The sequence below is a fragment of the Balaenoptera borealis genome (genome assembly GCF_965194805.1).
Source record: "Balaenoptera borealis genome assembly, contig: HAP1_SCAFFOLD_2162, whole genome shotgun sequence".
NCBI classification, from domain to species: Eukaryota; Metazoa; Chordata; class Mammalia; order Artiodactyla; family Balaenopteridae; genus Balaenoptera; species Balaenoptera borealis.
Window position 1 is genome coordinate 1 of NW_028122116.1, and position 23020 is coordinate 23020.

At 36.0% G+C, this 23020-nt stretch overlaps 1 protein-coding gene across 2 annotated transcripts in view; it reads right to left on the reverse strand.

The window, feature by feature from the left end:
• Nucleotides 1–2818: 2818 nt before the first annotated feature.
• Nucleotides 2819–23020, reverse strand: part of LOC309622338 (double-stranded RNA-binding protein Staufen homolog 2-like) — a 29521-nt gene continuing 9319 nt past the window's right edge. Inside the window, exons 4-6 of one of the 2 annotated variants that reach the window (XM_082409439.1) lie at nt 20772–20909; nt 11728–11859; nt 2819–11165 (exon numbers count right to left, since the gene is read on the reverse strand). In XM_082409439.1, coding sequence (XP_082265565.1) covers nt 11028–11165; nt 11728–11859; nt 20772–20909 — 408 coding nt within the window. In that variant the 3' untranslated portion in view covers nt 2819–11027. Of the gene's footprint in view, nt 11169–11727; nt 11860–20771; nt 20910–23020 lie in introns of both variants that reach the window. The other variant, XM_082409440.1, reaches the window with a different exon arrangement.

Here is a 23020-nt window from a genome sequence, read left to right on the forward strand (position 1 = left end):
GTAGAAGAGGAGGATAAAGAGCTCCAAGAAAGAAAAACCAAGAAACTAAAAAAGTACATGATGTGTTTACTTGGCAGAGAGTTTGGGGTTAAATTAGAGAGACATAGAAAAGTATACATGTGGAGTATGAATAAGAGAACTAAATCTTCATTTTCCATAGCAGGAACTCAGATAATAACCTAAAAAGAAAAAAAAAAAAAAAAAAAAACAACACCAAGAAATCTCAGTATAAGCTACTGACAGTAGAAAATAACAGAGCAACTAAAACGGGTAGTGAGTGGTTGCCTTTGGAAAAAGGGAAACAGAAATGGTCAGTTGCAGTGCAGGATAGCATCGTTTTTTATTATAAAACTTGAGTCTTTATACCATTAATCTTGAATAAATCTTGACTTCTTATACATATATGAGTACTACTTATATTACTTTGATCAATATATAATAAACAAATATAAAAAAGAATGAAGCACATGCCAGTTATATCTTGATGTAAAACAAATTCCAAGTTATAAGTTAAACCCCAACATGTAAGTGAAAAAACAATCAAGATGCAAGATCAGTATATTTTTTTAAAGGTAGAGAGAGTGTTTCACTCTTCCTTAGAATGTAGAAATGTAACAATGAGAAAGAGCCAGACAATGTAAAAAATCATAACTTTTCTTGAACCCATCAGAGATCTGAGATTGTAAAGCAAACAAATGACATGAATTCTAGAGAGTGACAAACCCCTCTGAGGAGAGGCTGGGCTCACAAAATATTTCAACATTGGCAGAGCAAGGAAGGAAGAGATGAATATCAAAAATGCTGGTAAGAAGAAAGCAGATGAAATGTTAGTAAATTCTGAAAGGCTGCATGTGGGTTAGCACAACAGTTTAGAAAAACTAGGAACTCCAGAGAGAAGTGCTTTTCCATGGGCTTCCTCTGGGAACTCAGGACAACTGGAGGTACATCAGGAAACCGGAGAGAGCCCCACTCGGTGGTACAGGTATGAAGCAGGTGAATGTCTGTCACTGAGAGAAAAGCCAAGAACTCTGCACACTCCTCTAGTCTTCTCTCATACAAAGACAAAAGCTCAAGCCACTAAGAAAGGAGAGAAACAAATCCTATCTGCCTCTAGAGGTAGGAAATTTTATTAACCCAAAAGCTCAGGCAAAGACTCATTGCTTCTGGGTAAAGAGTAGAAGCAGGGCTTCCCTGGTGGCACAGTGGTTAAGAATCTGTCTGCCAATGCAGGGAACATGGGTTCGAGCCCTGGTCTGGGAAGATCCCACATGCCGCGGAGCAACTAAGCCCGTGAGCCACAACTACTGAGCCTGTGCGTCTGGAGCCTGTGCTCCGCAACGGGAGAGGCCACGACAGTGAGAGGCCCGCGCACCACGATGAAGAGTGGCCCCCACTCACCGCAACTGGAGAAAGCCCTCACACAGAAACGAAGACCCAACACAGCCAAAAATAAATAAATAAATAAATAAATAAATAAATTTATTTATTTTAAAAAAAAAAAAAGAGTAGAAGCAAAAGCTATCTACTCCAGGAAAAAAAAAAAGGGAGGGTAGAAAACCCTCTTGAGAGAAAGACCCTGCGCCAATACAAAGCAGATGTCTGAAAATGTTGGGAAAGGGGCTGGAAAACTCTACTGCACCCAACACAACCTACAGATCCAAAGTAAAGTTTGGCTACCGTGGGGAAGGAGGTAGAAATAGTAGGAAAAACCCACCTCTGAGCCCCAGGACCATAGAGTCTGTCTGAGAATGAAGTTGGACAAGAAAATCAAGAACTATGCTCCCTGGCTATTGTAAATAGAGCTGCAATGAACATTGTGTTACATGACTCTTTCTGAATTATGGTTTTCTCAGGGTATATGCCCAGTAGTGGGATTGCTGGGTCATATGGTAGTTCTAGTTTTAGTTTTTTAAGGAACCTCCATACTGTTCTCCATAGTGGCTGTATCAATTTACATTCACACCAACAGTGCAAGAGGGTTCCCTTTTCTCCACACCCCCTCCAGCATTTATTGTTTGTAGATTTTTTTTTTTAAAGGGGTGTATCGGGCACCCACATCCCCACTCCCTTTCTCTCTTTTTTTTTAGGAATTCCTTTATTTTTATTATTTATTTAGTTAGTTAGTTTTAGCTGTGTTGGGTCTTCGTTTCTGTGCGAGGGCTTTCTCTAGTTGCGGCAAGCGGGGGCCACTCTTCATCGCGGTGCGCGGGCCTCTCACTGTCGCGGCCTCTGTTGTTGCAGAGCACAGGCTGCAGAAGCACAGGCTCAGTAGTTGTGGCTCACGGGCCCAGTTGCTCCGCGGCATGTGGGATCTTCCCAGACCAGGGCTCGAACCCGCGTCCCCTGCATTGGCAAGCAGACTCTCAACCACTGCGCCACCAGGGAAGCCCGATTGTTTGTAGATTTTTTGATGATGGCCATTCTGACTGGCGTGAGGTGATATCTCATTGTAGTTTTGATTTGCATTTCTCTAATGATTAACGATGTTGAGCATTCTTTCATGTGTTTGTTGGCAATCTGTATATTCTTTGGAAAAATGTCTATTTAGGTCTTCTGCCCATTTTTGGATTGGGTTGTTTGTTTTTTTGATATTGAGCTGCTTGTAAATTTTGGAGACTAATCCTTTGTCAGTTGCTTCATTTGCAAATATTCTCTCCCATTCTGAGGGTTTGGAAGCAACCTAAGTGTCCATCGACAGATGAATGAATAAAGAAGATGTGGCACATATATATAATGGAATATTACTCAGTCATAAAAAGAAACGAAATTGAGTTACTTGTAGTGAGGTGGATGGACCTAGAGTCTGTCATACAGAGTGAAGTAAGTCAGAAAGATACCGTATGCTAACACATATATACGGAATCTAAAAAAAAAAAAAAAAAAAAAAAAAAAGTCATGAAGGACCTAGGGGCAGGACGGGAATAAAGACGCAGACCTACTAGAGAATGGACTTGAGGACATGGGGAGTGGGAAGGGTAAGCTGGGACAAAGAGAGTGGCATGGATATATATACACTACCAAATGTAAAACTGATAGATATTGGGAAGCAGCCGCATAGCACAGGGTGATCAGCTCGGTGCTTTGTGACCACCTAGAGGGGTGGGATAGGGACGGTGGGAGGGAGGGAGATACAAGAGGGAAGAGATATGGGGATATATGTACATGTATAGCTGATTCACTTTGTTATAAAGAAGAAACTAACACACCATTGTAAAGCACTTATACTCCAATAAAGATGTTAAAAAAAAAAAAAAGAATTATGCTCCCTTACCCAACACAATCCTATGGTCAAATAACAAGTAGGAGCAGTTGACTACAAAGCATAGAGATACCCCTCACCTCGTGGCAGAGCAAAGAAAGGACTGCTGCTACCTGAGGAGAGAGCAGAAACATTGAGGAAAAACCCTCCCCAAACCTTACCCCAAACAAAACACAGATAACAGCAAACCACTGCTAAAGGAACTTGAAGTTAATAGACTGTGGCAACAACAAAACCCAAAACAAGCCCAACTACTGACTAGATTGATGCCACCCTCCATAGTAACAGTCTGACAGAAGAAGAGATGTGCCTATTTCTCAACATAAATGCTACTTAACTCAGCCTCTAATGTTTCTCAATACACAATGTCCAACATTCATTCAAACATTATGAGACACCCAAAACTACAAAAAGAAATAACCTTTTGTCAAAAGAGGGAGAAGTCAACAAAACAGGACCCAGAGATGACCCAGATGCTAGAACTCTAAGAAATAAATTTTACAATACCTGTGATTAATAGGTTAAAAGATCTAATGTAAAAGGCAAACAACATGCATGAACATTTGGAGAATTTCAGGAGAAAAACAGAAATTATAGAACAAAAGCAGATGGAAATCCTAGGGAGATAAATACCACAGAAGAAAATTAATATTGATGTCATTATTAACAGATGAACACAGCTGGAGAATAATCAGTAATATTGTAGATAAATCAATAGAAATTACTCAAACTGAGAAACAGGAAAAAAAAGGAGTGAAAAATAAAAAGGAACAGAAGATTCTGGATCTATTAAGACAATACCAATGGGCTAACAAATGCGTAACTGGAAACTCCCAAGGAGAGAGAAAACAAGGAAGAAGAAATATTTTAAAAGATGATACCTGAGAATTTGACAAAATAACTGAATGAGAACAAATCCCAGATCCAATGTGTTCAGAGACCACTAAGCAGGAAAAATACAAAAAGGAGAAAGGAAGGAGGAAGAGGAAGAAAAGGAGGCAAAAGGGAGAAACAAAAGAGGAAGGAGGGAGAAGAGGGAAGAAGAGAAGGAGGAAGAAAGGAAAGAATCAAATTTAGACATATCAGAGTCAAACTGCTGAGAACTAATGAAAAAGGAAAATTTTGAAGGCCTTCAGAGGGGAGAAAAAAGCACATCAAGAGAGGAAAAAGAAGGCAGATAAGAATTACAACAGACTTCATATAAAAAACCATGCAAGTCAGAAGACAGTGGAACAAGATCTTTTAAAGTGCTGAAAGAAACACAAAAACCCAGAATGCCATACCCAGACAAAAATAACTTTTAAAATGAAGATGAAATAACAAATTTCTCATCAAACAAAAGCTGACAGAAATCACTGCCAGCAGAACTTCTAATACAAGTAGTATTAAAGGAAGTTCTACAAGCAAGAGTATAATACCGGAAAGAAATTTAGATCTACACAAATGAATAAAGAATTCTGAAAATGGTAAAAAAATGAAACTAAATATAAGATACTTTTCCTGATTTTAACCACATAAAAAGATTGACTATATAAAGCAAAATTAATAACAACAAACTGTGGGTTTTATAGTATATAGATAGAAGTAAAATGTATGACCACATCGAAGGTGAAAGAGAAAAAAGTGAACAAAGAGTAAATGGAAAAAACAGAAACAACTAATAAGATGGTAGATTTAAATCCAACCACATCAACAGCTATAGTAAGTACAAATGGTCTGATCACCTCCAACTAAAAGGCAGAGATTGTCAAATTATATTTTAAAAAGCAAGACCCTATTATATGCTTTCTAAAAGAAACCAATTTAAACATAAAGACACAGATAGGCTAAAAGTAAAATGATGGGGGGGGAAATATCCCACACAAACACTAATCAAAATAAAACTGGAGTGACTATATTAACATCAGACAAAGAAGAATTCAGAACAAGGAATATTACCAGGGAGAGAAAAAAATTCACATAATAATAAAGTGGCCAAGTCATCATAAAGGCATAACAACCCTAAAGGTATATGTATGTAACAAGATAGCTTCAAAGTACATAAAACAAAATTGATAAAACTGAAAGTAGATAAATCCAAATTTCTAGCTGGAGACATTAACACTTGATATAAGAAGTAAACAGAAAATCAGAAGAGACACAGGACTTGAAAGAAGAAATCAAAGGGAAATTAGAACAAATTTTGAAATGAATAAAAATAAAAACTCAACTAGCCAAAATCTGTGGGACAGAGCTAAACCAGTGCTTAAAGAGAAATACATATCATTAAATTCTTATATTAGAAAAGAAGAAAGTTCTCAGATCCACAGTCTAAGCTTCTAGCTTACAAAACTAGAAAAAGAATAGAAAATTAAATCCAAAGCAAGTGAAGGAAGGATAAAATAAAGAGCAGAAATCAATAAAATTGAAAATAGAAAAATAGAGAAAAACCAATGAAACCATAACCTGGTTGTTTGAAAAGGATAAAAATAATTGATAAACCCCTAGCCAGATTGATCCAGAGAAAAAAAGAGAAGAAACAAATTATCAATATCAGAAATGAGAGAGAAAATATCACTACAGATGCTGTAGCCATTAAAAGAATGATAAGGCAGTGTTATGAACAACTTTATACCATTAAACTCAACTTAGATGAAATGGACAAATTCCTTGAAAGATTCGAACTGCCAAAGCTCACTCAAGCAGAAGTAGATAATCTGAGTAGTCTTATATCTATTTTTTAAACTCAATTTATACTTAAAACCTTCCTACAGAAAAAATTCTAAACCCAGATGGCTCCACTGGTAAATTCTACCCAACAATTAAGGAAGAAAGAATACCAAACTCTTTGAGACTATGAAAGAGGAGGAGATACTTCCAAACTTACTATAGGAGGCCAGCACTACCCTGACAGTGATACTAAAACCAGTATTTCTACTTGGGATGATGAAAACTTTCTGGCTGTGGATAGTGGTGATAGTTGCACAACACTGTAATTGTACTTAATGCCACTGAAATGTACACCTAAAAATGGTTAAAACGGTAATCTTTGTTATGTATGTATATACAGCTATCCCCTACCTTTTGAAAGTTTACTTTATGCCATTTGCTTTTATGAAAGACCTGCACTAGTACCTGTTATTGTTGACCAAAAGAAATCCAAAGAGGGTTTTCACTTTTATGAAAAACCAAAAATACCATTCAGCGTTTATTTTGCAGGTAACCATCACTGAGGCAGCGCACACCAAGAGCGGCAACTACATGCAGCATCTCAGCATCCAGCCGCCATAGCTTTGAACTGCATCTGAAGATCTGTGCTTTATCTGGATTTATGTTGTGCATCCGTTACCAAGATGTGTCCTAAGGTAAACACTTCTTCATTTTAGGCCATTCTGGCTTACAAAATGTTTCATAGGAATGCTATACTTTCAGATAGTGGGGGAACCTGTATCACATAAATTTTTTAAAATCCATCAATAAAAAAATTCACCATATCCACAAACTAAACAGAAAAGTCATGTGAGTATCCCAACAGATGCACAGAAAGCATCTAGCAAAGTTCAACATTCACTGATAATTAAGGGGAAAAAAACTTCTCAACAATGCAAGAATACAAGGAACTATCAGTCTGATATAGAGCATATATAAAAAGCCTACAAGCATCCCAGTATATAATGGTGAAAGACAATGATTTCCTCGTAAGATCAGAAACAAGGTAAAGATATCTGCTTTCCTATTCAACAATCAATCACTTCTATTCAACATTGCTCTGGATGTTCTACTCAGGGCAATAAAGCAAGACAAATAAATAAAAAGCATACAGATTAGAAAGGAAAAAAAAACTGTCTTTATTCACAGATGACACATCATCGATGCAGAAAATCACAAAAAAATCTACAAAATAAGCTAACCTAACTGATAAGTCAGTTTAGCAAGGTCACAGGATACAAGGTCAATATATAAAAGACAATTGTATTTCTAAATGCTAGAAAAGAAGAATTGGAAATTCAAATTAAAAACCAATACCATTAACAATAGCATCCACAAACATGAAACGCTTAGGGATAAACATTAAAAATGTACAAGATATTTCTATGAAAAAGTACAAAACACTGCTGGGATCTATTTCTAAAAACCTAAATAAACGGGGAGCTAGATCTTGTTCATGGGCTGGAAGACTCAATATTCTTAAGATATCAATTTATGTAAAACTGATCTACACAGTCAACACAATCCCAAAGAAAAATCCCAACTGGATATTTTTTGGTAGAAATTGACTCTACAGTTTATTATGAAAATGCAAAGACTCTAGATTAACCAAAAAGATTTTTAAAAAGCAGAACAAAGATGGAGTTCTTTATTTGATTTGAAACCATAGCAAAAAAGCTACACTCGATATACAGTTGTAATAGCTGAAGAACAGACATACAGATTAATGGAACAGAATAGAGAATCTAGAAACAGACCCATACATATGTGGTCAATTGATTTTCAACAAAGGTGCTAAGGAATTCAATGGAAAAGCACTCATCTTTTAAACAAATGTGGTGCCTGAACGTACATAAAAAAAGGAGAGAAGGCAGGAAGGGAGGAGAGGGGAGTCATTTATCTGATAGAGGACTGGCACACAAAATATATAAAGAACTTTTACAACCCAATAATAAGGAAGCAAACCATCCAGTTTTTTAAAAGACAAAAATTTTGAACAAATACTTCATGGAAGAGATATGAATGGTAAATAAACACATGATAAACTACTCAGCATTATTAATTAGGGAAAATGCAATTAAAATCCAAAGAGATAATGTTATACACCTACTAGCATGATCAAAGCTAAATGACAATAACAAGAGTGGGAAAAGATGTGGAGTAATTGGAAATCTCAAACATTGCTTGTGGAAATGCAAAATGATACAGCCCCTCTGGAAAACATCTTCAGTTTCTTGTAAAGTGACACGGTACTTATTATTTAACTGTGTACCTATAGGATATACTAGAGAATATGTACAATAAAGATTTGTACATGAATGTTTTTAACCACTTTATTTATAATAGCCTCAAACTACAAACAACCTAAATGTTGGTGAAGAATAAAACAGTGACAAACAATAAAACAGAACAAATGAATGATAAATGCAACAATGTGCATGAATCTCAGCGATAAGAAGCCGGACACGGGACTTCCCTAGTGGCGCAGTGGTTAAGAACTGCCTGCCATTGCAGGGGACATGGGTTTGATCCCTGGTCCAGGAAGATCCCACATGCCACAGAGCAACTAAGCCCATGGGCCACAACTACTGAGCCTGCACTCTAGAGCCCACAAGCCACAACTACTGAGCACGCGCGCCACAACTACTGAAGCCCTCATGCCTAGAGCCCATGCTCCGCAACAAGAGAAGCCACCACAATGAGAAGCGCGTGCACCAAAACAAAGAGTAGCAGGGGGCTCGCCGCAACTAGAGAAAGCCCACACACAGCAATGAAAACCCAATGCAGCCAAAAATAAATAAATAAATAAATTTATTAAAAAAAAAAAAGAAGCCAGACACTAAAGGCTACATAATGTACGATTCAATTTATACAACATTTTGGAAAAGGCAAAATTATAGACACAGAAATCAGACCAGTGCTTGGCAAGGGCTGAGGAAAGGAGAAGACATTTACTATAAATGGGCATTAAGGAACTGTTTGGGGTAACAGAAATGTTATAAATCTTAATTGTGATGGTGGTCAGTGCATGTACACACACACACACACACACACACACACACACACACACACACACGTCGAAATGTATTGAACCGCAACTCGATGAATCTGGATTTTTTTAAAGGGGGCATGTTAGTGCATACACATAGAATATCTCTGTAAGGATATTTATTTCATCTTTATTTATCAAATCCTTACATAAGATTCACTATATTCCAGACACTATTCTACACGATGTACAAATATTAACTCACTGTGGGAGATAACTTTTTAGGAAGAGAGACCAAGAGACTGAGAGTCTCAGGGTGAAGTGAGACTAACATTTTTTTTTCACTGTTTACTCTTTTGTGCTATTTAAATTCTTTTAATCACGTACATATCTTGCTTATTTTTTTTAAAAGCCAAGTTTTTAAAAACTGCTTTTACAGGTTTGTTTTTTTAATTGCTTTTGCTACATTCTCCAAAGATCTTCTTATTGACAAATCATTGTATTCACTCCTTCTCTTATTTGATCTCTGCAGCACACGACGGCCACCTTCTTCTTAAGATCATTCTCTACTGCCCCTTTTGCAGGTATTCTTTCCTCCTCCTTCTTCCTGTACCCCCACGCACATTATCTGCTACTGACATCTCATCATGTACACCTCAGAAGGACTGCTGGTGTCTTTCCCCTCTCCTCTCTACCACCACTGCCTTAGTTCAGACCCTCAGCATCTTTCACCTGAACAATCCTGCTAGCACTGGCCTCCCTGCCTTCAGTCCTGTCCTGCCCAAATCCATTCAGTACATTACTTATAGGACTGTCTTTTGAAGAAAGCAAACCAGATCATGTCACTTTCAAGTTCAAATCTCAAATTAATAATTCAAAAGCTCTTTACTTCACATAAAAACAGTGGTCTCAGCTATTCCTGACTTTCCAGATTCATCTTCACATATCTAGAATTTTAATTATACTATAATTTTTGTTATATGATTAAAGCTCCTCACCCCTAACACTTACTGGTCAGTTTCTTGAGTGCAGGGACAAAATTCCAGTCATCCCATTATCTTCAATTTTAAGTGTTTGGCATTTAGTGGGGGTGGTGGTTAATTTTATGTGTCAACTTGTCTGGGCTACCGTTCTCAGATATTTGGTCAAATGTTATTCCGGGTGTTTCTGTGAGGGTGTTTTTGGAAGAGATTTACATTTAAATCACTGAACTTTGAGTAAAGCAAATGGCTCTCTATAACGTGGGTGGGCCTCAACAGTTGAAGTCCTGCCTAGAAAAAGGCTGACCTTCCCTGGAGCGAGAGGCAGCTCTCTAGCCAATCGCCTCTGGACTCTGCAGCTCCTTCCTGAGTCTCCAGCCTGCCAGCCTCCCCAGCAAATTCTGGACTAGCCAAGCCTCCAAAATTGCATGGGCCAATTCCTTTAAAAAATCTCCGTGTGATACACACACGCACACGCACACACACACACTCTCTCTCTCTCTGTCGGGCTCTGTTCCTCTGGAGAACCCTAACTAATAACACAGTGGGTAAGCAAAAAACGTTTTTCAAATTAATGAAATTAATGCCAGTTTTTTGTTCTATTTTATTTTCACTTAACTTACAAATAAATGTCTATGAGATTTATTTTGACGTATTTTTATAAATCACCTACCAATTTTAAGTCAATATAAATGTGTTAAGTTAAAACAACATATACACAATATAAGAACTATAGAAACTTGAACACATGTTAGGTTTCATGTTACAAATACTTTTAAAAGAGGAAAAAGCATTCATTAGCCAGGTTATAAAAACAGAATTGAAATCTCCAGTGATATCACACAGACAAATAATTTTTAATCACTCAAAATAACTGCCTAGATATTTGTAGTGCCTTAAAAAGAAAAGCGTATCTAAATATTTTTTAATAGATGATTTCATTGCTACTCTAACCTTCAGAAAGATGTTCCTGCAGAAACTGAAAATATCCCTGAAACAGAATCCTTGTGTGAGAAAATGGCATGGAAAAAAGCATATTGTTTATGATAGAAATAATTATTACGCCTGTTTTGTGAATGTTCATACAAATAAAATGTTTAATAAAAATAATTTATACATATGTATAGATAAAATGATAATTTAATACAAAGTGAAATGAAGCCAGTTCCTGCCAAGTTATCTGCCAAGTCCTGAATTCAAGGTTCTCAGCTTCTCTTGCAACAGAGGTAGGTGTTAATGATGTCATTACCTGCTGCAGAAGAAATAGGGGACCATGAACACAAGTCTTGGCAGAAAATAAACACCCTCTGAGTTTACCTTTAATTTAAAGTAAATAGAAAAATTAGTTTATAGAGTGTCTGTCCTATATAGTTCCTGCCTTAAAGGTGTAATCAGGATCTTTATTTCCAGTGTTTCCAGCTGTATTCCAGAAATAAAGGCTAACAACCTCTATTCTTAAAAAAGCACGAATTAAAACTGTGTACATAAGGCAAAAATCATCAGTCAGTAAGCTAAAATTATTACACTGGTATTATATAAGATATGTATAATGATACAATGAACTTTTAGTATTTTCTAATTGTAAGATTATAATATTTTATCTTGAACCCTAAACAGCTGTTATTTTATACCTGGAGAATCTATCTTTAAAGATATGAAGATAGAGTACCACCTTAGAAAAGTTAAAACTTGACATCTACTTTAACACCAGTTAAGACAGTACTTAGAGTCAAGGAACACTGGGACAGAATTTGCTCATCACTTTTATACCCTGACAGGATAGAACTTGTCCATGTAAATTTAACTCTCACCTTGTCAAGTTGATCTTGAAGACTAGTGGATGCTTTATAACCAAGTTGTAACAGCATTGCTTCTGCAGCATTTTTTTTGGCTATCTTTTTATTAGGTCCTGTTCCAGTAGCAACTTCATTGCCTACCTTGACCTGGTAAGATTAAAGTAAGAAATTAATGATAGTTGCTTTGGTAACAAACCTTAACACCATAAAGCAATGTGTTCTGCTCTCTAGCATTCAAAAATATAAACTTCAGTCCGTAATAAAAATGGCAATTAAGATCCCTTTTATGTAAAATATATATGAATATATACATAGAGAAAAGTATGGAAACATGGTCCTCAAAATGTCAGTGGGGGTTATCTCAGGATGACAGAATCTTAGAAGATTTTTAGTTCCTTACATATTTCTATATTATTTGAGTTTTAAACAATAAACTTGTATTATTGATATAAGCAGAAAAATAAAATTCACATTGTAGAGAGTTGATTACGACTACATTTAGTATTCTTTACTTATTAAACTGAAAAGGCTGAAATTCATGTTGCTGCCATTTAAAATAATGTTAAAATGGGCAGAGGACCTGAATAGACATTTCTCTAAAGAGGACGTGGAGATGGCCAAGAGGCACATGAAAAGATGCTCAATACCGCTAATCATGAGGGAAATGCAAATCAAAACCACAATGAGCTATCACCTCACACCTGTCAGAACGGCTATCATCAAAAAGAACACAAATAACTAATGTTGGCGAGGATGTGGAGAAAAGGGAACCCTCCTGCACTGTTGGTGGGAATGTAAATTGGTGCAGCCACTGTGGAAAACAGTGTGGAGGTTTCTCAAAAAAACTAAAAACAGAATGGGGGAGAGGGATAAATTGGGAGACTAGGATTGAGATATACACACTACTATACAAAAAATAGATAACTAATACGGACCTACTGTATAGCACAGGAAACTCTACTCAAAACTCTGTAATGACCTATATGGGAAAAGAACCTAAAAAAGAGTGAATATATGTATATGTATAACTGATTCACTTTGCTGTACCCTAAAACTAACACAACATTGTAAATCAACTATACTCCAATAAAAATTATTAAAAAAAAAAAAAAAAAAGAACTACCATATGTACCAGCAATTCCACTCCTGGGTATATATCTGAAAAAAACAAAAACACTAATTCAAAAAGATACATGTACCCCAATGTTCATAGTAGCATTGTTCATGACTACCAAGACATGGAAGCAACCTAAGTGTCCACCAACAGATGAATGGATAAAGAAGATGTGGTATATATACACAATGGGATACTACTCAACCATAAAAAAGAATGAAATTCTACCATTTGCAACAACATAGATGGACTTGGAGGGTATTAGGCTAAGTGAAATAAGTCAGACAGAGAAATACAAATACTGTATGATGTCACTCATATGTGGAATCTAAAAAATACAACTAGTAAATATAACAAAAAAAGAAACAGACTTACAGATACAGAAAACAAACTAGTGGTTGCCGGGGGGAGAGGGAGGAGGGGAGGGGCAATATAGGGGTAGGGGATTAAGATGTACAAGCTACTATGTATGAAATAAGCTACAAGGACATATTGTACAACACAGGGAATATAGCCAATACTTTATAATAACTAAAATTGTGAATTATTGTATTGTACACCCGTAACTTACATAATACTGTACATTAACTATACGTCAATAAAAGTCTTTAATCCAAAAAATAAATTTTAAAAATGATATCATTTACAAAGGTTTACATTAAATAGTTCCTGAAGACAACTAATATATAAAGATTAGTACAATACTGTGGTTAAGAACAAAGACTTCCAAGTCAGATTTAGTTGAAATCCAACTCTACTACTTCCTAGCTGCATGAACTGATTCAAATTATTTACTATCTCTAAGCCTCAGTTTTTTCATCAGTAAAAGAGGGATAATACAATGACCTAATAAGTGTTGCTTTGAAAATTAAACACAAAAATGTATGTAAACTACAGTGTATGTTACAGTATCTGAGTATAACTGCTCAATAAATGGTAGCTTGTTATCATTAGAACTATTCCACAGTTACCTTTTGTGAACACTTGATGTACACATGTATACATGTACATCAACATATTTAAATATACATCAGCCATTTTATATCCACATGTACATTTCCTGAGTTGGCTAATGATTTTTTAGACTTGCATGTGCTGAGATAATACAAATATAAAAAGTAAATGAGAAAACAAAAGAGGAAAGAATTACAAGGAGAAATAGAAAATACACAATGAGAATGGAATTTGTTTTTATACGTTGTTCTCAGTAAGTGATAGAAGCAGACAAGAAGATAATCACAGTTTTGGAAATTAAACAATCTAAATAATCTATGGGCAAAGAAGAAATCTCACCGGAAATTAGAAAATATTTTAATAATAATGGAAATACAGTATATCAAAACTTGAAGGATGTAGCTAAAAGAGTGTCTAGAAGAAAATAAATAAGCTATAAAAGCTTAGAGAAAGGCAGAAAAGTAATAAGCTAACCATCCATCTCAATTTTTTTTTTAAATTAATTATTTATTTATTTATTTTTGGCTGTGTTGGGTCTTCGTTTCTGTGCGATGGCTTTCTCTAGTTGTGGCAAGTGGGGGCCACTCTTCATCACGGTGCGCGGGCCTTTCACTATCATGGCCTCTCTTGTTGCGGAGCACAGGCTCCAGACGCGCAGGCTCAGTAATTGTGGCTCATGGGCCTAGTTGCTCCGCGGCATGTGGGATCTTCCCAGACCAGGGCTTGAACCCGGGTCCCCTGCATTGGCAGGCAGATTCTCAACCACTGCGCCACCAGGGAAGCCCCAAGAAGTTATTAACAGCAAAATAAACCCAAAGAAAATAGAAAAATAAAGACAAGAGCAGAAATTAAGGAAATATAAAACAAAGTACAACAGAGAAGTTCAAAAAGCTTAAAGTTGGTTCCCTGAAAGGACTAATAAAATGATAAACCAAAGGTAATACTGATCAAGAAAAAATAAGAAAAGACACAAATAAGAATGAAAATGGGAGATTACTACAGCTTCTGTAGCATTACAAAATAATAAAGGATACTGAATATTTCAGCTAACATTTTTTGACTATTTAGATAAAATGGAAAAATTCCTAGACAATACAAATTACCAAAACTGGCACAGAATAAACCCTTAGCTATATAGGTCTGTAACTACTAAAGAAATTAAAACCACAATTAAAAACTTTTCCACAAAGAAAACTACTGAGAGCTTCTCCAGCAAGTTCTACTCAACATTTAAGGAAGAATAATGCTAATCTTACAAAAATTCATCCAAGAATAAAAAAAGAGGAATCAGTCCCCAATTATTCAGTGAGGCATCACTTTGGTTCCAAAATCCAACAAGTATAAGAAAAAAATTTTACAGACCAGTTTCACTCATGAACATAAATGCTAGTTTAAACCATATAATAGTACATTGAACAAAGCAATATTAAAAAGAAGAAAAGTTGTGACTAAGTTAGGTTTATTCCAAAAATGCAAGATAAGTCTAACATTCGAAACTCAAACAAAATCAATGGAATCTACTATATTAATCAGTTGAGGAGACAAATCATATGATCACCCTAATAAATGAAGCAAAAGCATTTGCTAAAACTCAACCTTCATTCATGATAAAAACTCTTAGCAACTAGGGAAGGAAGAGAACTCAAACCTCAACAAACATTATACTTAATGTTGAAGTTCTGAAATTAGAAACAAGACAAAAATGCCCTCCATTTTTACTAGTATTTAACATTTTACTGCAAACCCTGGACATAGCAATACGGCAAGCAAACTAAAAGGTTTAAGAATTAGAAGTGGGCTTCCCTGGTGGTGCAGTGGTTGAGATTCTGCCTGCCAATGCAGGGGACACGGGTTCGAGCCCTGGTCTGGGAAGATCCCACATGCCGCGGAGCAACTAGGCCCGTGAGCCACAATTACTGAGCCTGCGCGTCTGGAGCCTGTGCTCCGCAACAAGAGAGGCCGCGACAGTGAGAGGCCCACGCACCGCGATGAAGAGTGGTCCCCACTTGCCGCAATTAGAGAAAGCCCTTGCATAGAAACAAAGACCTAACACAGCCATAAATAAATAAGTAAATAAATAAAAATTAAAAAAAAAAAAAAGAATTAGAAGTGTAAGAACAAACTGTCATTATTTGCAGAAATAATATTTACAGAGGAAATCCAAGAAAATTTATGGGTAAATTATAAGAATTTATGAAAGTACAAGTTCTTGTATAAAAGACAGTATACAAAAGCCAACTGCCCTTGTATATTCCATCAACAATTAAGTAGAAAATGAAAAATATTAAAAGATACAATTTATATTAAACAAAAATCAAATACCTATGATGTTTAAAAATCTTTACACATAAAACAATACACATTATTGAGAAATATTAAGATAAACCTAATAGAGATATGCCATACTCATGCACTGAAGACTCAATATTATAATAATATCAATTTTTTCAAATTGACCTATAAATTCAATAAATTCCCATCAAAATCCCACACATATTTTTACAATATTTGACAAGCTGATTCCAAAATTTACATGGAAATGCAAGGTGCAAAGAACAGCCAAGATCCTTTTGAGGAAGAACAAGGTGGGGGCATTATTCTTCGGGATGTCTAGACATTATAAAATTAACATCAGGGAAAAGAGAGATAAACTTGACTGCCTTAAAATGAATTACTTCTATTCCTCAAAAAGTATCAATAAAAAAGGAAAAAAGTCAGGTCACAGCACAAGAGAAGATATTTGAAATGCCATATAACTGCAAAAGACTCACATTTCCAGAATATATAATAGATTCCTATAAATCCATTTTTTTAGAAAAACAGCTGAAAAATGAGCAAGAAGGCTGAACAGGCAATCTAGATCTGAAATTTTGAATTGTTTTATCAAATGTCACTGCAATTTGCTTAAAAAAAATTAGAAAACTTCAATAGCTTCATGACACTTTAATAAAATTTCACAATGACACTATACTGGGTACTAGCAGTGAATGATACAACTAAAACTAGTTTTCAGATACAATGTATGATAATTCTACACATATTTTTCTTTTTTGGCTTTTGTGTGTAATCATAACATTGGTTATTTCACTTGTGTCAGAACATATAGATTTCCATCTGGTATCCACACATGTGTACTGTTTGCCATTTATTCTTACACCATTATTGAGATTTTTATTTGTATTACTATTTCCATCACTACTTTTAAGCTTCAGTGAACCAACTCCTTTTAAGGAATTAGGGATATGCAACACAGTGCTTAAAAAAAAACTTAACAATTATAAATAATGTCCAAATTATATGACAAAGAACTGCACTTTCTAAACAGAGTATAACTCAAGATGAACTAAATGACATACTTCTTGCAGTGTATGAGACACTGAAAATGTACTCATTATAGAACCTCTGTAACAACTATCACAAATCTTATAGTTCAGATCTGTGCAATGTTTTTGAAACATTTCACTGCTTCTTCTCCTGAAACCAGAAACCACCACATTATGACAAATCAGCAGTAGTCTATGGACCCCACTCAGAAGCACTGATCTAGTGCTGTTCACGGCAGATCCTTGGAGCTAGGTGCACACACACACCTCCCACATCTGTTGGCCTGCACCGGACCCGATGTTATCAAGGCCCTGTGTGTCCTTGAGTCCCTGGCTAGAGCCAGCCTCTGCTACCTGTTGTTTTTTCCAGTGCTTGGTTTGTTCGCCAGCTTCACCAGACCCTGTGTTGTTGCTGGAATGCATGCTAGCTAAACGATCAGCCCAGCTACGTCAGAAGCTTCCTCTACTGCTCTGAGGGTCACAAGACTTGCCAAAGTAAATGGCAGCAAAAGATAACTGAGCAGCGAAAGATGTTTCATCTGTTTTCACAGGCTATATACGTCTTGTCATTCTCATTCAAATCTTCTGCTGCTTCATCCCTAAATCTCATTTACCTGCCCAGGCCTGAGGCCCTCTGGCTCCAGGTTCCTGCTCTTGGGCCATGGGGTTCCCATCACAGCATTCACCTTAAATCTATGTCTGCTGGCTTTCCGTCTGACCTACTCTGACACCTCAAGACTTATTTCCAGAACAGGTGCTTCCAGATTCATTTTTCCCATTCACCCACCCTTTGTCTGACACAAGTTTTTTAGTTGCATGGTTCAATAGCTTGTGAGTAGTTGGTTACCCCAGAGTTATTTGTTACTATTGAAAAAGACCACTGTGCTAAAGGACTTTGATTCCCTGCCAGCACTCACAGTGGTCACTCAAAAAAAAAAATCACTGCATTATAAAAGTCAAGTAAGTATGTAAGTAAACTTCCAAAAGTCATCTTCCTAGAAAGCTCACAAATTTTATAACTATTATAAGACTTTTACATTAAAATGTTAATTTTTCTGCAAAGAAGCTCAATTATTTTGCTATGCAATAAATTTAAGACGGCCAGATTTTTTGTCTTTAAACAAATCATTTAAATTAATCAAGTCATCTGGACTTCCTGGCAGTCCAGTGGTTAAAACTCCACGCTTCTAATTGCAGGGGGCACGGGTTTGATCCCTGGTCAGGGAACTAAGATCCCACATGCCACACAGCACGGCGCCCCCACCCAAAAAAAAAAAAAAAAAAAAAAACCAAGATACTATTTAAAAAAAATTTTTTTTAAATTAATCAAGTCCTCAAAAAACCAACAAAAAAATTCTAAAATAGCATTTACCAAAAACTTAATTATCTTTCACTGAGTCACAAATGAAATTTCCTTTACATATATTTTTTTAAATCTGGAGATCTTAATCACAGGTAGAAAAATTAACATCATATGACACATAATAACAGAATGTGCTGATACACAATTTAGTTACCGTTATTTTCTCTTGAAAAATTAAAATATGTCTCTCCAAAAAAAAAAAAAAAACTTTAAGAAATTTTCTCTGGACCTAAATATCCAAATAATGTCATCAGAGATCTTCCTTTACCTAGTAATCAATACAAGTAACTACATCCATTTTATAACACACATTTGTTTGTGGGGTTTTTCTGGTGATAGATAAATATGAGCACATTATCTTTAGATAGTTTACTTCCACATTCAATTATAACGATTCAATTATAATGAATGATAACATTGTTTAAGTAGTTTATACAAAAGCCTTTACTTTGATGAAGTTGCTGCAATACTGTAATGAATCCACTGGGGCTTTCAGAAGAAGGAAAAAACAATATGAATTCAGTGTGAAAACATTTAAAAGTACAGCCAAATGTTCCTGTTTGACTAGAATGTTTATGAATACCCATAAAATGGAAGCTCGCCTAAGATATTCTAAATTCCTCTTTCAAAAGGGGTACTCAATATAATCCACAGGAAAGGAATTGTTTAATAAAGTCAAAGCCAGTTTTTATTCCTGACACAGGTCTAAAATGTAGGGGATTTTTTTTTCCCTCAAGTTTCGGAGTTCAAAGAATTATTTTCTATAATTCTTTAAAGTCAAGAATGTAAAAAGAAAAACGGTGCACGTGTTTAACAAAGTGAAAATACTGGAACCACACTGTTGCGGGTCCCAGTGACATCCAGACAATAATGCATTCACAAACCACAGAAGAATTCCCCCTCTCTGGATATCTAAGTTCCCAACCGTGGTTCACCTGTAACTACAGCATAAGTTTATATCACCAACAAAAGCCTAACATACTAGCTCTCAATCAGGCAGGCAGCAAATATACCTCACAGGTTTATGAAGGTCCTACTACATACATACCGCCATATTGGGTACTGTGACATAAAGAAACATGGGGATTACAAATTAGGAAGGAAGGTAAAATTTAGACATGCATGAAAAGTTAATCAACATGAGATACTATATTTGAGTCCAGAACGTTTGCCATGGATCAGCACTTAATTAACATCTGTTGATTGTAACTGGGTTTTATTAAAAATGAGAGCCACAGGTTTGACTGGAAAAAGGTTCTCTGACAAGCCTATTATAACAGAAACAGTTGGGACAATGAGAATTTAAATACAGACTGGGTGCTAGATGATTCTAATGAACCATGCCTAATGTAAGAAAATGTAAGAAAAACTTCCATATGTTTTAGAGATACACACTAAGTATGTAGGCTAAAATGACATGTGGTTAGAAAGCAGCTTTAAAATACTTCAGGAAAAGAAGGAAAGGAGGGTGGGAGGAAGGGAGGAAAGAAAAACTGGTAGCCAAAGCAAGTACAGCAGAAATCTTAATTGTTGGCTTTGGATGATGGGTATATTCCCCAAGATGCCATTATACTCTTCCATTATACTATTTTTAAAAGCATACTATTAAATATATCCACCTTTGGATACGTTTGAAATTTTCATAATAAAAATGAAAAGTTTCTGTGATACCGGGGCTTGACTTGGCAAATGAAGATGGATAGGTATAGGATTTAAAACGAAGGAGGGCATTTTAGGCCTTCTACCTCATTCCTAGTCCCCACCCATCGACCAATACACCAGCAACCATTCTTCAATTTTCTTGGCTTCACAACGCAGCAGTTAAATCTCTCAGCAATTCTGAGTCCCTCAGTCCTCACCACAGTTAGGTAGCCAGCTAGCTCCCTTTTCCTAATTTTTCTAATAACTCAAAAGCTCATGCTCTTGGCCCTGTTCCACATACTACATCCACCCTTCTAAATTTTGTTTCTAATTCCATCTGTCTTTTATTCCCAGTAGTTAATAGACTCCAGCTGCAAACTGCAACACATTAAGTTACAGATAGGCATTCTAAATGATGAACTCTGCGTGAGCTCACGGTCCCTTAGAAACTCATACTATCTATTCTAACATGTCCTTGACACTTGAATGTTTCAACCAAGTTGGTAGATGGGCCTGGAGGGAATGAACACTTTTAAGTGTAAACAGTTCTACCTTCTACTATTAATTCCTAGTTTTCTTTTCCACCATATCTCTATTCCAGCCTCAGGATTTCTAAATTTTTTCAATAGTTAAAAAAATCTTTTAATATAAAAGTTAGAAATACCTGCATCACAAATTCCCGACGTCGAGGCAGTCCTCTTTCTGAAAGCAAAACGTAATCTGGTTCCTTTTCCTTTTTGGCCTGTTGAATTTGAGCCAGGCGGCTAATGGGGTTCATTCCTTGACCATATTCTGGTCCAGCCTAAAAAAAATTTAAGAAAAATTTTCAAAACATGAGACCTGCTTTTAAAACTTGTTATTAGGTCCTTAAAGAAACCATGGTTCTCACCTCCTCCCCTGCACCCCAAAACTCTGTCTGAAATAAATGAAAATTTATAAAGGAAAATTATAAAATGGATCTGAAACTAGGCTTCTATAGGATTTAGGGCTTAGAAGTGTTATTGATAAGTTGGTCAACTATCCTTTTAAACTCTTTAATACAGTAGGAGTTGCTTCACAACTTCTACTCATCAAAAAACACCAAAAAGAATGTAAGAAGATAAGCCATGAACTGGGAAGAGATATTTGAAATACATGTAAGTTAAAAAAAGATATATCCAGTATCCAAAATATATTTTTAAAAACTCCTAAAAAGTATTAAGAAAAAGACAATCTAAAATAAAAATGGGCAGGACTTCCCTGGTGGTCCAGTGGTAAAGATCCACCTGCCAATGCAGGGGACGTGCACTCGATCCCTGGCCGGGGAACTAAGATCCCACAGGCCATGGGGCAACTAAGCCCGCACACCACAACTACTGAGCTTGCACGCCTCAACTAGAGAGCTCGCGTGCGGCAAACTATAGAGCCCACTCGCTCTGGAGCCCATGCACTCTGGAGCCCGCACACCACAACTAGAGAAGCCCACGCCCACAACTAGAGAGAAGCCCACGCCCACAACTAGAGAGAAGCCCACGCCCACAACTAGAGAGAAGCCCACGTGCCACAACAAAGAGCCCGCGCACTGCAATGGAAGATCCCACGTGCCTCAATGAAGATCCCACCTGCCACGACTAAGAGCCAATGCAGCCAAAAATAAATAAATAAATAAATAAATAAATAAAATTTTAAAAAAATAAAACAAAAATGGGCAAATGAGATGAACAGATATTTAACAGAAGAAAAAAAACATATAAAAAGATAATCCATCTCATTAAGACTCAGAAAATGCATATTAAAACCACAGTGAGATACTATTTCATACCTATCAATTTAGCAAAAGAAGTCCAACAGCCTCAACTGGTGAAGATGGGGAGTAACAAAAACTTACACAGTGCTGATCATAATATAAACTGGAAAACAATTTGGCAATGTCTAGTAAAGCCAATAAATAAACCCACTCCTCAGTAGCCTATTCAACTAGAAAACTGTTACCCAAATGTGCTAGCTCATTTGTATGGGAATATCCACAGCTGCATTATTTGAAATAGCAAAAAAAGAAAAACTGGAAATAACCTAAACATTCATCTATAAAAGAAAAAATAAATTATGGCATGTTCATACAATGGAACGGCATATCACAGTGAAAATGAATTAAGTATTGCTACATACCTCAAGATGAATGAATTTAAGAAAAAAATGTTAAGTGAGAAAGGCAAGTACAGAATAATATATAAAGTATGATATAATTTATATAAAGCCCATTAAAACTACAAAACACTGGTGAAATTAAATAAGATCTCAGTAAGTGGACAGACACACATGTTAATGGATCAGCAGACTCAATATTCTTAAAATGTTGATTCTCTTCAAACTGATCTGTCAATCAAATCTATCAAACCAATCAAATCAATCTATCAACCCCAATCAAAACCCCAGCATGCTCTTTTTGGGTAATAATTAATAAGCCAATACTTAAAATTCATATGGAAATGCAAAGGACAAATAACCAAAACAACCTTGAAAAAAGAACAAAGTTGGAGGAATCAGACTGCCTGATTTCAAGATTTATTATAACGCTATAGTAATCAAGACAGTACGTGTGGTACTGGCAGAAAGACAGACAAAGAGATCAGTGAAACAGAACAGCATCCAGAAGTAGATCCACACATATATGGTCAACAAAGGTGCAAAAGCCATTCAATGGAGAAAGGGTTGTCTTTTCAACCAATGGTACTGGAACAATTGGATATTCACATGTAGAAAAAACCCAAAACTTCAATCCATACCTCACACAAAAGTTAACTCAAAATGGTTCATAGGCTTAAGTGTAATATCTAAAACTAAAACTTCCAGAAGAAAATATAGGGGAAATTTTTCTGGTTTGGTTACGTAACAATTTCTTAGATACAACACCAAAATCATATTCAATAATAA